At 41.1% G+C, this 13,474-nt stretch overlaps 1 protein-coding gene across 1 annotated transcript; it reads left to right on the forward strand.

The window, feature by feature from the left end:
• Nucleotides 1-152: 152 nt before the first annotated feature.
• Nucleotides 153-7,821, forward strand: LOC133452967 (zinc finger protein 501-like). Its single transcript, XM_061732743.1, has 2 exons — nucleotides 153-398; nucleotides 6,602-7,821. Exons 1-2 carry the CDS (start codon nucleotides 215-217, stop codon nucleotides 7,819-7,821), a joined length of 1,404 nt encoding a protein of 467 aa, XP_061588727.1. The 5' UTR covers nucleotides 153-214.
• Nucleotides 7,822-13,474: the final 5,653 nt, after the last annotated feature.

Below are 13,474 nucleotides of genomic sequence, written 5' to 3' on the forward strand. Positions count from 1 at the left end.
ATTTAAAATTAAATTAAAAATTATGATCATGATTTCTGGTTATGTTAGGCCAGCACTGTGTTTAAATAAAGAAAAGTCACCAACAAGTCCTCGGCCGGAAGTTGTCGGTGAGCTCCACCGGAAGTAAACAGTGCTCGGCTCCGCCGTGTAGTCGTGTTCCAGCTGGATCTGCGGGTCTGCAGGTCTGCAGCAGCACAGACATATACACGGATATATGTCTGTGTGCAGCAGCATGTCTGCAGTCTCTCTGCGGGGCTTCATCGGCCAGCGGCTGGCCGCGGCTGCAGAGGAAATCTTCTCCGAGTTCGAGAAAACCATCGTGCGGTATGAGGAGGAGATCGAGCGGCAGCGGAGACTGTTGGAGGAGGTTTCCTGGAGACCGGGGGACGGAACCACAGGTACGAACCTCAACCACACCAGACCTGCAGCCACCACACCGTACAGGAGGTCTCAAGACATTCTGGAGACAAATGTGCTGCCTGGTGTCAGAAATCTTGGTCTCAGTCGCAGGTCGGGGGCCCTTTAACAGGTGACCCAAAACACACGACTAAAAACAGCCAAGAATTATTAAAAACAACACATTGGACTATTCTGTAGTGTCTTTTCAGTGAGTCGTGATATAAATTCTGTCTGTGGAAAGATTTGAAACAGGTAGGTATAACCTTAGAGGTATATACCTTAGAGGTGTATGACACACAAATAAACAATTAATTTATTCATTCATTCATGCAGTCCGGAGAAGAAAGCAGTCAACCCTGTGGCAGCTGGAGCAGCACACCTATCTACAGGTGCACAGGTCTCACTGAGAGTTACACCGGGCACTGGATGGAAGTGGTTCACTCACAAGGTTGTGAAACTAAAGCATCCATCCGTTTCTCCCAGAACAGTTTCATTATTGATTTTGTTTCTGATTATTTTTCAATGAACCATTCAAAAGCATAATCTGATTGTCAATGTTCACTGAATCAATTACCTTTTTTTCTGTTTTTCAATGGATAGGCAGAGGATGTGATTGTAATGGTTGAAAGGTTCTTGGTGGCTGGAACGTTCCTGGTTCCTGGTTACAGAGGTGTCTTCAGTATTCACATTCATTACTCAGGTAGAAGTATAGATACTAGAGTTTAAAAATACTCATGTAGAAGTTGAAGTATCAACTCAAGTTTTTTACTCAAGTAAAAGTATAAAAGTACTGGTTTCAAAACTACTTAAAGTATAAAAGTAAAAGTAATGTAAGGGGGAAAAAAGCCATTAAGGACAAAAGCCATTGAAAATGAATGCATCTTAGTATAATGCAAATATATTAAAGAACCATATATGTGTACTATTGAGCATTAACATGTGTTTCAGAGAGCAGCAGATATGATGACTAGTTGCCTATAAGTATTGTAATGGTGCAAAAAGTCAAACTTCAGAGGCATGTTATCATTTATCCTAACCTTTATTGGAATGTACATCCAAGTTTAGTTGCAGGAATCTGAGGGAACGGATGTAAGAACAAAACTGGACAAGAACATCTGAAACAACCACAACCAAATTCACTCTATCCGGATGGAGCAATTTAACTGGATAGTTTTTTTTTTTAAAGGCCAAAATGAAATAGAGTAACGAGGCTGTTTTTAAAATGTAAGGAGTAAAAAGTACAGATAATTGTGCGAAAATGTAAGGAGTAAAAGTAAAAAGTTGTCTGAAAAATAATTACTCCAGTGAAGTATAGATAACCAAAATTTCTACTTAAGTAAGGTAACGAAGTATTTGTACTTTGTTACTTGACACCTCTGCCTGGTTCCTGGTTTGTGGAGGCTAGACGGTTCTTGGTTTGTGGTGGTAGGGACAGACATTATGTGTGATGACTGTATTTCATGCTTCATGATGGTTGGAAGGTTGCTGATTCATGGAGGCTTGAAGGTTTCTCGGTTCATATTGGTGCAGAGGGTCCTGGTTTGTGCTTGCTGAAAACTTCCTGGCTTGTGAAGGTTTATAGTTTGATGGTTTTAACATTCCAGATGTCTAGATGTCGTGGCTTGTGATGGTTCGTGTTGCTTGAAAGGTTCCTGGCTTGTAGTGGCTAAAACATTTGTGGTTTTGTAATGTCTGGAAAGTTCTTTGTTCATGGCATTTAGAAGGTTCCTACATCTTGTTGGTTGGAAGGTTCCTGGTTGTTAGAAGGTTCCTGGTGTGTGATGGTTGGACGTTTCCTGGTTCATGTTGGTTACAGTGTTCCTTGCTTGTGGTAGTTGGGAGATTACTAGTGTGGGGCTTGGACAGTTCCAGGTTCGTGGTGATCAGAATGTTCCTGTTTCATGGCGGTGAGGAGTTTCTTTGCTTAAAGCTTGGCAGGGGCCTTTCTGGGAGGAGTTTCCATGTTCCCAGCTTCCTCCCACAGTCCACAGAGCAATCCCACCACATCAGGTGAAGTGGTGATTCTGATTGTTCTTTGAGGGAGCTGTCGGCCGTTCCTCCTTATGCGTTCTTGTGTGTACTTGTGTTTTCTTTTGTTTTTAGATCAAGAATACATCCAGTGGAGACTTGAATAGATTTGAGAAGCAAAAGTAAAAGAAGAGAAGAGAGGAGTAACTATAAAGCTATAACTTTATTTTTGTTTAACCTTTAAGAGATCCTAGGAAAGTTTATGCCATTTAATTTTCTAACCATTTTGGCTGTGCTGAATGAATACTGTACTTTCTGAACTATTAAGCCGCTTAAGACACTTTTATGTCTTTCAGTCATCTTTGTTTATCTACAAAAACATTTAGTTGAATCTTGCTAAGTTTGAAGATTCTTAAAATGGTTGAACTACAATTCAGTAAAATATTGAAATAAAACAAACAAATAAATAAATACCTTTTAGATTAAATGAAAAAGTGATGAATACATTTGAAAATGTAAACATCAATGTATCTATCATGTCTTCTACTCAGGCCTTACTTAGATGTTAATCAGTACACGTTTATGACCATCAGGTGGAGCTAATAGTCTATTAGTTTAGCAAGCCTTATAAAATTTAATACAATTCATTAAAATGTCTACCATTTAGCTCCCTTTGTTGCTTTACACCAAAAACTGAACTGAGCAGCTGCCTCCTTCACAAGGACTGAACAAAATAGAGCTTTGGGGGGTATAACCTGCTGAACAGGAGCTGCCAACGACGCTCGGCACGCACAGGTGGGGACTTCATGATAACATATTGAATCTGTTCCCACCTTTTTGAGGAAGTCACAAAAGAAATCAGCTCATCGGCAGCAAGAGATGCCCTTGTTTCTGCACAAAACAGATCTTTTGGATAGAAAAACAGGCTCCAACGACAAGTGGGTACAGCTAAAACCACAATGCTGGAAGCTTGAGCAACATTCAGGAGGATTAATTAATAATAATAATGATAAATACGTACTAACAAGAGTATAACTGCTGTTTGTACTACTACCACCATTACAATACACCAAAGTAATGATTTATGCTAAATAAGAACTATGCTGTCCAAACAAAAAATAACTACATAGCTATAGACAAATATTTATGCTTACGGTTTTTATGGCTACAGTTGAAACATTAACCCATTCTCATCTTTGTTTCCTCCTTTGTTTCTTAATGCACTTAAAAGTACAATAATTTTTTTCTTTTCAAATGAAGTCAGAAACCAAGTAAAATGGGTGCGTTGGACAAGAGGGGAAGACCACACATGGACTTGAAGAAGCTGCTGCAGCATCCTCAGAATCTTATCCTGTCACAGAAGCACCCGAAGCCCAAAGGACACATTGACAACTGCAGTACATGAGGAAATAATGAAGTAATAATGAATGCTGAGGTGGCACAGTTGTCTGCACAGATACAGAGCTACCTTTCCGAGTTGCCCAGTGGCCGGGATTAAAAACCCATTAAGGGTTTCCCTGAACTTGCCTCAGTTGCCCGAGCCTACCTCTCTGTTCCATGCACAATTGTGGGAAGTGAGCGCTGGTTTAGCTTGGCTGGACATGTGCTAGATGAGAGGGGAGAAACCGACTGTTAGGTGACCAGACAGAAATGCTATTGTATGCAAACAAAAAAAAATGCCATTAATATTCAACTAAAAACATTTTGCTTTTACAAATGTCTGGAATAGAAGAGAGCGTGCTTTGTTCAACTATTATACCATTATGTTCCTATTATTATTTGGTGGAGTATTCAGGATTTGACATTCAACCCCAGATTTAGAGCTTTTGGACTTCATTATTTATTTATTATTATTATTTTAGTAGGCAGAAAATATAAAAAAAGGAAAAAGGAAAAATGTCCTGTCATCTGTTGAATTTAGTCTGAAAAAGGATTTATGCTACTGAACCGTTTTATGATCAAATCTGTTGCACTTGTTTTTGTTTGGTGAATTATATCCAGTAAAGATGGATCATTTTCAGGTATTTTTACCTACTCCCAGTTCCAGGGAATTTCATTTTGAAAAGTGAACGAAGTATATGTTATTATTATAGTTTGGAGAAAAGGTTTTAAATGTATTCATTTATGCATATATAAATAATAAAACTAGTCAAATCTTTAAATTACAGTTCCTAAAAAAAAAAATCGGAACCACCAAAGTTTGGTACCGGACAGTGTTTTGGGGCTTCCAGGATTGTGAATGAGAAGATGGCATCATAGGGTCATGTGTGGATGATGCGTTTTCAGAATGCAAAAGTTAAAACGAAGAAGTCAAAAGTTTGGTGACCTGAGTGTCTACGGTCCACACCTGTTTATACGGTCGTCTCTAGTCCAGCAACTAACCATGTATCAGTCTTATGTACCGGTACATAGAACTCTTAGTTCTCCGGCCGATGGGATAATTAGTACTAGTATATTTAGTTTGATGTACCGATGACAATATATTTGTGCATCTCCTCTCTCTGCTCTTCATCCTTTCTTTCCTACCACAGTGAAGTTAGTTTTAAGTTGGATATTTGACAGACATTCGCTCTGGGTAAACCTCTAAACCTTTCATTCACTTATGCTCAATAGCTTCCAGGTTTCAGGTCATGTGATCAATTGACTCAAAATCAGTGTTTGATCATAGTACTACTCTGTCTGCATCAGATACGCCTCTTTACTTTATATTTAAAATCTGTCCATAATTTGTATTCATTTTTATATGTAAATACTAGCATTTTAGCTCAATAGCTTCCAGGTCATTTGATTCATTGACTCAAAATCAGTGTTGGATCATAGTTCTTATCTGGCTGCATGAAATACGCCTCTTGATTTCATATTTAAAATCTGTTCATAGTAGGGCTGGGCGATATGGACCAAAAGTCATATCTCGATATTTTCTAGCTAAATGGCGATACTCGATATATATCTCGATATTTTTTCTGTGCCATAATTGGGGTTTCCCCCAAAGCATTATAGCATAGCATCTCTGTTAGCTTCATTTTTTCTGAGGCAAACCCTTAAAAAAACAGTCAGTTTTAATACAAAGCCTCGTGCCAAATGTCACACAGGTACCTTTATTAACAGAGGTCTGCACAATATCAAAATGTATAAAACAAATGAAATAAAAATAAACTGCCTGCATATATAGAATAAAAATGCTTCTTGAATAAAATAAAACAAATATCCCTTTCCTGCATAACAATTAAATTAAAATACACTGTGCAATTAATACAATGTAGACAGTAACAGGCAGACTTTTCCACTGAGGTTGACAGTTGTGCAAATAACAAAAGATTTGTGCAAATCTCAAATAAAACATTCAAGTCAATTTGTCACAAAATAAGCTATATCAAAATCATTTAAAAAAAAAAAATGTTTTTTTAAATCGATATAAACGATATCGTCTCGTACCATATCGTGTTTGAAAATATATCGATATATATTAAAATCTCGATATATCGCCCAGCCCTAGTTCATAGTATATATATATATATATATATATATATATATATATACATTTTATAGTCTACGTTATCTCTCTCTATCTATATATATATATATATATATATATATATATATAATAGGTTGTTAGCTCCTCAACAACTTTAAACATAGTATCTATGCTTATATCACATTTTATTAAAAGTCGGGACACGCTTCAGCCCTCTTCTGTCTCCCTGTGTTTACTGTAAAGTCAGCAATACGTGTGCATGTGAAATGTTGGAACAGCTTGCTCAGAGTCGGCCTGGACCCTAAGTGAATGAGAGGTTTAGAGGTTTATCCAGAGCGAATGTCTGTCGAATATCAAACTGAAAACTAACTTCACTGTGGTTTCCTTCCTCTTTTCTTCCTCTACCTGGCTGGCCTTCGGCAGGATGGTCTTTCCTCTTAAAGGAGAGTTTTTCTTGGGTTTTTTTCCCTGCCATTGTATATTTAACATTTGCTCAGGGATCATGTTCTGGGTGTCTGGAAAACACCTAAAGACAGCTTGTATTGTAATAAACGCTTTATAGATAAAAAGGAATTGAACTGAACTGAATTGAATTGACTGTAAGTATTGGGAAGAATAAAAACTGCTTTCAAACGCTGATGGATGTGAGGTCGATGCTTCTTGAATTTGAGGTTGGATTGTGGAGGTTTGTCTCATCCAACATCAAAAGTAGTTGAATAAAGCTCACATTTTTGTTTCTTATCCGTTTTGTTCCTCCAGGCATCCCCCAGCAACACGACTATAAGGAGGAAGAGGAAGAGGAGGAGGATGTTCTTCCTGATGTCCGGATCTTCGACCAAGAGGAACCAGAACTCCCACTGATTAAGCAGGAGCAGGATGAGCCAGAAGCGGTCCACATTAAAGAGGAAGTGGAGGAAGAGGAAGAGGAGGAGCTAATGCTGAAGCAGGAGGATGATGCCTTCATGGTGACTGTTACACTTGATGAAAGTGACCACAGCGAGTCCGAGCCAGTCAGTAGCCAGAGCCTCCCTGCACTCACTGAGAGTCCAGATCAGGAAGGAAGGAAGCAGACAGACTCTGGAACGGCCCGGAATGAAGAGCTGAAGCCCAAAAAGCGACGTCGCAAGAATGCTTCCAAACCTGAGAAATGTGAAATCTGTGGAAAAGTGTTCAAGGATAAAATCATAAAGAAGGATCATCTGAGAATCCACACGGGCCTGAAGCCGTATGCTTGCAAGACCTGCGGGAGGAGGTTCTACGTCATGTCCCAGATGAAGTATCACGAACGGACTCACACCGGCGAGAAGCCGTACTCCTGCAAGGCCTGCGGGAAGAGCTTTGGTCACAGCGGAGATCTGAACGTCCACATGAGAACCCACACGGGTGAGAAGCCGTACTCCTGCAGCACCTGCGGGAAGAGCTTTGCCCACCTGTCGGTTCTGAAGCGGCACCTGACGATCCACACGGGCGAGAAGCCGTATCCATGTAGCACGTGCGGGAAAAGATTCACCGAGCTGACGGCCCTGAAAAGACATTCCACCATCCACACGGGTGAGAGGCCATATTCCTGCGAAACGTGCGGGAAAAGCTTCAGGCAAAGCGGAACGCTGATGTGCCACCTGAGGATCCACGCTGGGGAAAAACCGTATTCCTGCAAGACGTGCGGGAAGGGGTTCACCTGCTTTTCAGCCATGAAGAAGCACACGGCGGTCCACACGGGCGACAAGCCGTTTCCCTGTAGCACCTGCGGGAAAAGTTTCACCGACCTGTCGCGCCTGAAGAGGCATTCCACCATCCACACAGGAGAGAGGCCGTACTCCTGCAAGATCTGTGGGAAGAACTTCAGACAAAGCAGCGACGTGTCGTCGCATATGAGAACGCACACGGGCGAGAAGCCGTACTCCTGTGAGCTCTGCGGCAAACAATACAGCCACTCGTCCTACTTAAAAAAACACATGACGGTACACACGGGGGAGTAGAGCTTCAGCCTGCAGCCAACGACGACACAGGACTCCTTCACGCCGTCTGTAATCAGTGCAGGTGTGTCCGTTCCACCGACTCCAAAACACAGGTCCAACACCAGGAGATTTATCAAATGAACACTTGGTCATAAGATGAGAATGTGGTGTACGACACAAAACTCTCACTCTCTGGGTCCCTTGTGGTTCCAGTAATATGGGCTCTAAATAGACCCTTTTTCAGCCTACGTCACATAATGTTGCGCGCGCATGTTGGCAACAGAAGTGGCGTTGTTCTCCAGCAGTTCTGACTGAAACAACTGGTTAGCAAGCATTTAACAAAGTGTTCCCAGCATCAACATGTCTGGTTGTTGCGTATACGGTTGTACGAATCGCTATTCCACCGGCGGACTAAAGTTTTATAGGATTCCGACAGGATCACGACCATTTCAGAGCAACCGGTGCTCCTGCGGCGGCTCGTACCTTCAGGGACAGCGGGACATCGAACTCTCTGGCCCGCAGGAACTTGAGGAGGAAGCGGTCGGAGAAGCCGACGGGGTTCCTCGGGCCGGAGGAACCCCGGCCCGGAGGAATCCTCGGGCCGGAGGGGTCCCCTCCGGAGGGGAGCCGCTGTCTCTCCAGGGCCGGCCGGAGCCGCTCCGTATCCTCCGGGGGCCGCTCTGGATCCTCCAAAACCTCCGGGAGCCGCCCCGGGAGCTCGGGGATCCGCTGGCCGCTCATGACCCTCTCAGTCCGGGTTCGAGGCTCCGCCGCTCCGCGGTGAGGGGGGAGGGGCCGCCCCGGGACGACAACCCATTTGGCCACTTGTTAACGTCTTCAACCCACTCATTAATAGAACACGGATGTGGAAGTCGGACACCACCAAGTCAACTTGTTAAGGTAACATTCTCGATCTTTAGTTGATAATCCCCTTGCAGAGCTTGACACGCTGTTCATCTCCGCCATCTTCTGTTGCCAAAATGCGCGCGCATACGTTCTACGTCATCATTGTTTACAAACAGAAAAAGGGTCTATGGGAAGCCACAAATGTGAGGCCCACAAGGTATAAAAGTGGACAAAATGGATATGGGCTAGGATGAGAGGAAATTGTGTCCCCTATGGTTTCAGTACATATGAAAATGATCTAGTCGGGCCCATCTGAACTCTCGGTAGATCCCACTCAGAGTCCATATGAACAACTGCAGGGACCGCCGGAGAACCTGCAGACAAACTCACCTCAAACCACTTTACATCCCACCTTTAGCCTGTGTGGGGCCTACGTAGAGATGCTGTCAGCTGGGTCACTGGGCTAGCGTTGAAGAACAACAAAACAACTTCATAAAACAACCAAACCCCAAATTCAGTCTTACCTTTGGTGTTGCTCCTTTACAACCCAGATTCCAGCTGAAGGCTGCAATAGATTGAAATCTCAAGTCTCTCTGACAAACCCAGTTCTGTACTTGAGCCCCCATTACCCTTGAAGTTGCACATTTTAGTGTGTGTGTGTGTGTGTGTGTGTGTGTGTGTATTAATGTATGTGTGTATGTATGTAGGAACGGATGAAGAGATCGGGATGATTGACACCTCTATGGAATCGTCAGAGCCACTAGACTAAACGTGAAGTTCACAGATCAGCATCACTTCAGACATTCGTCCTGTCATTCCTGTCGAAACAAGAAAACTGTGTTTTCTGGATGCTCAAACCTCTAACAGCAACACCCAGAGATCAGAATGATTCAGATTTGTCAGAGAAATTTGGGATTATGTATCATGCTTTTAATCTCAGAAGTTAGACCGACCATGAAGGCTGGAGAACTAAGAGTCCTCACTTTTATTGTGAACTTGACCATTAATGTTTGACATTATTTAATGTTTTTAAATTTAAAGCTTTGTTTTTAAAGTGCTGTATAAATCCAGCGTTGCTAATGTAGGCCATCATCTGAGCTCCAGCTCTGACCGTCACTGACTTGTTTGAGGTTTTATCTCCGAATGTTGACGCAGTCTGTCACTCGCTCGTGAAGTTACAGTTAAAAGTTTATTTAGCCACATTAATAACATTTCTGCTGATTGCTTTTTGTGGTAAAGTTTTCCTGAAAGCCTTTTAGCCTGATGTTGTTCGGTGTATTTGATGTGTATGGATCAGGTGACGTAGAACTTGTGTTTCCAGTGAGATCTTCATGATAAATAACCGTTATGACTCCTATAAAGCTGAGTATGTGGTTCATCTTGATACAACTGTCTTCATTCTGTTTTACTGCAACCACTTGAGGAACCAAGAGCTCCAGAGTGAAAGAGGAGATGATCCATGCTGATAAGAAAACACACTGCATTTGTGGAGCCGAAGGTCAAATTAAGGTTAGGCTAGATCAGGGGTCAGCAACCCAAAATGTTGAAAGAGCCATATTGGACCAAAAACACAAAAAACAAATATGCCTGGAGCCGCAAATAATGAAAAGTCTTGTATAAGCCTTAGAATGAAGACAACACATGCTGCATGTTTCTATATTAGTTATAACTGGGGGAAGATTTTTTTTTTCATTATGCACTTTGAGAAAAAAGTCGAAATGTCGAGATTAATATTGAAGTACCTTCTTGAGAAAAAAGTCGAAATGTAAGATTAAAAAGGAAAGGAAACGGGAAGAAAAAAAGAGAAAAAATGAAAAAAAAGAAGAAAAATAAAAAAAGGAAAAAGAAGATAAAAAAAGAAAAAAAGGGAAAGAAAAAAAGAGAAAAATTGAAAAAAAGAGAAAAAATGGAAAAAAGAAAAGAAGACAAATAGGAAAAAAAAAGGTGAAACATTTTTGAAAAATCTCCAGGGAGCCACTAGGGCGGCGCTAAAGAGCCGCATGCGGCTCTAGAGCCACGGGTTGCCGACCCTTGGGCTAGATGGATAAACCCAACTAATAAACACAAATGAAGCTGTTGTGTGAAGCAGTAGAGGAAGGTTAAACTCAAAGAAAAAAAACTCAAGACTTTTTCACTTCATAAACTTGTAAAATTGTGAGCAAACTTTCATGTCCCGACAAGATGAAGTATATAGATAATGTTCTTATTTAGGAGGCTATAAACTAAGACAGCTGGTTTGATATCTTCATGAATACTGGATATTGAAGCTGAATTTGTAGCCTGGAGCCTCCTGGTGGCTGCAGGTGAAACTACAGCTGCAGGATTATACTGGGAACAAACCAGTATAAGAAAGTGGTGGGGTGGGATTGAAGATGCAAGTGAAAAAAGTAGCCGCTCTTTTCACTTCTTTGACTTATATCTGTACAAACAGTAGGATCTGAGATCTACCAAAGTCATTTCTCATTTACTTCAGTTTATGTGTTGAGATACACCCACTTAGACATTTCAAGCCTGCGTCACATTCCAGAAAAATTGGAGCAGTGAATCTTTTAGCTGTCTGTGATGTTGCCATGAATTCCCACAACACTTGAAAGACATTCCAACACATGTTTCCCAGATGCCTCCCGACTCCACAGATGTCTCTTGAGGACAATGTTAACAAAAGGATTCTCTTTTTCTACATAACCTGAATTTCTGACTTCATGGACTCCAAATCCAAAGGGAAGTTCCATCTCAAATTTGTGACAACAAAATGGAAAAAATCATATTTTATTCATTTTTAAAACTGCTGGAAAAACTCATATCTGTCTGTATGAACATCTATAATTGCTAGAACGTCTTTGCAGATGACAAACATCAGGGCAGATCTCAGAGCCATAGTCTATTTCCAGGTGTTAATATCAGGAAGATTTGGAATGAAGACTTTTCACAGATTGTAAATTCCAGGTCAGAAGAACCTAATTTTCTAATCTTATCATGTATCTAATCTGTTTTCCAGAGATTAGACACACAAAGCTGAGCTTTGGTTGGAAGTGAGCTGCAGCGCCGTCTTTGTTTGTACTGAAAACAAAGCCTGTGGTTGTTTATAGCTGCTTTAACGACGGTAGCTGGACAGAAACAGGGGAACACATGCAACAAAGAGCCATGTGCTTTAATTAACTTTTGTGATTTCACAAAAGAGATCGTGCTCTATTATAGCAATTACAAACATAGGAATGTCCACAGCGTGTCAGTGTCAACAAAGGTCGTCCTATCAGATTCTGAGCAGCTGATTGTAGTTTGTAAGTGGTGGACAGGTAGTTATTTTAGATTTCTTGCAAACCTGCAAATGTATGTGTGCGGTGGAAAATGTCCCTTATTTTTACATCCAAAAGTTGACAGGTATGAACAGTTTTTTAGCCCCTCTGTCTTAGGGGTTGTCAACATGCATATTAAAATCTATCTCAATGATTAAACAGACAGCAGGTCATTGGAGTCATTGAAAAAATGTGTAATATGTTTTGGAGGCCTGTAGACGTTCATAAACACGGCTCCAGAAGGACCTTTTAGCTGAGCAGCCAGATATTCCAAGGAGTCAAATTTTCCTATGAAGAGCCTTTTACACTTCAGAAAATCATGAAAAAGGGTGGCAACCCCTCCCCCTCTCTTATGCTCTCTGCTTTCACTTAGAAAACTGAAGTTGGGAGGCATCGAGCCTACCAAAGCACTACTATTTTCATCTAACCATGTTTCTGTTAAAAACATAACGTCAATATTATGCTCAATAATTAAATCATTAATTTTCCCTGACAGAGATCTGCTGATGCTTAACAGAGCCGGGTTAACTGACTTAGCAGCTGGTATTATTTTCAAGGAAAGTTGTGATATACAGTATATTAAGACATGATCCATCTGCCTTAAAAAGAGCTCTGCATTCCTAGGAAATGTGAAGTTGTAAATAAAGTTCACTGATTGTGCAGCACATATGTCTTTAAGCCATTTGTTGAGCATGTGCAGTCTGCTGAATCTCTCATCTCCCCTGAAAAACACCTTGCTATTGAGTCCCTGAACTTTGCTCTTGCAGAAAAAGCATTTGATCTCCTTCACAGCTCCATCACCCACTATCAGCGTTGGAGGCCGAGTCGCCGGCTCTTTCTGAAGCCGTTAAAGGTATGATCAGGTCTCATACCTTTCACTGCTGTTTGAAGATGACTCTTCCTTCAGGGAGTCGAGGGCTTTATCCTTAGTCTTAGCACCGAGAGAGTAACAGAGAGGACCACTGTCATCGACCCTGCTCATCGGTGTGGGTCATTGGTCGAGTTGTCTCATTTCCATATAGACTTTTACTTCAACATTCACTTCAAGCCAATGAATATTTATTTTCATTACTGCTATTATCTGGAGAAGTTTGTTGTAATCATCTGTAGAAAAGGGCGGTATCTTGCGCCGATTAGCTTGTGTTCCCAGAAATGTAGCTGCTCCTGACGTCGTCCGTTCCTCCTCTCAGAAGTGATTAAAGAAACTACAGGAAAATCCTCAAGTGCCACTGATTAAAAGTTATTAATCCCACAGTTCTGTATATTTTGGCTGAGAGGTAAGATGATTTTTAGAAGCTGTTATTTATTTGCAAATGACTGTGTTTTTAATAACGATGTGGATACTGAACTTAAGTGATGATGCAGAACTGTGAGAAAAGTGGCCTGACTAATAAATTGACCCCCTTTCATCTCTCACACATAAAAACATTACAGCTTTTTCTTTTTTCCAGTAAAGTCATAAATAATTAACATGACTTAAAAGTTGATATCGTTAATTGCTTAAAATAATGACTATCCTGACTTGTGTAAGT

Source organism: Cololabis saira, chromosome 10 (assembly GCF_033807715.1).
Source record: "Cololabis saira isolate AMF1-May2022 chromosome 10, fColSai1.1, whole genome shotgun sequence".
Classification (NCBI taxonomy): Eukaryota; Metazoa; Chordata; class Actinopteri; order Beloniformes; family Belonidae; genus Cololabis; species Cololabis saira.

What these genes read in the sequence shown, in the direction of transcription:
- LOC133452967 (XM_061732743.1), top strand. Translation starts at nt 215, where the DNA reads ATGTCTGTGTGCAGCAGCATGTCTGCAGTCTCTCTGCGGGGCTTCATC. An exon ending in ACCGGGGGACGGAACCACAG is followed by an intron (nt 399 to 6,601) that starts GTACGAACCTCA and finishes TTGTTCCTCCAG; the next exon opens with GCATCCCCCAGCAACACGAC.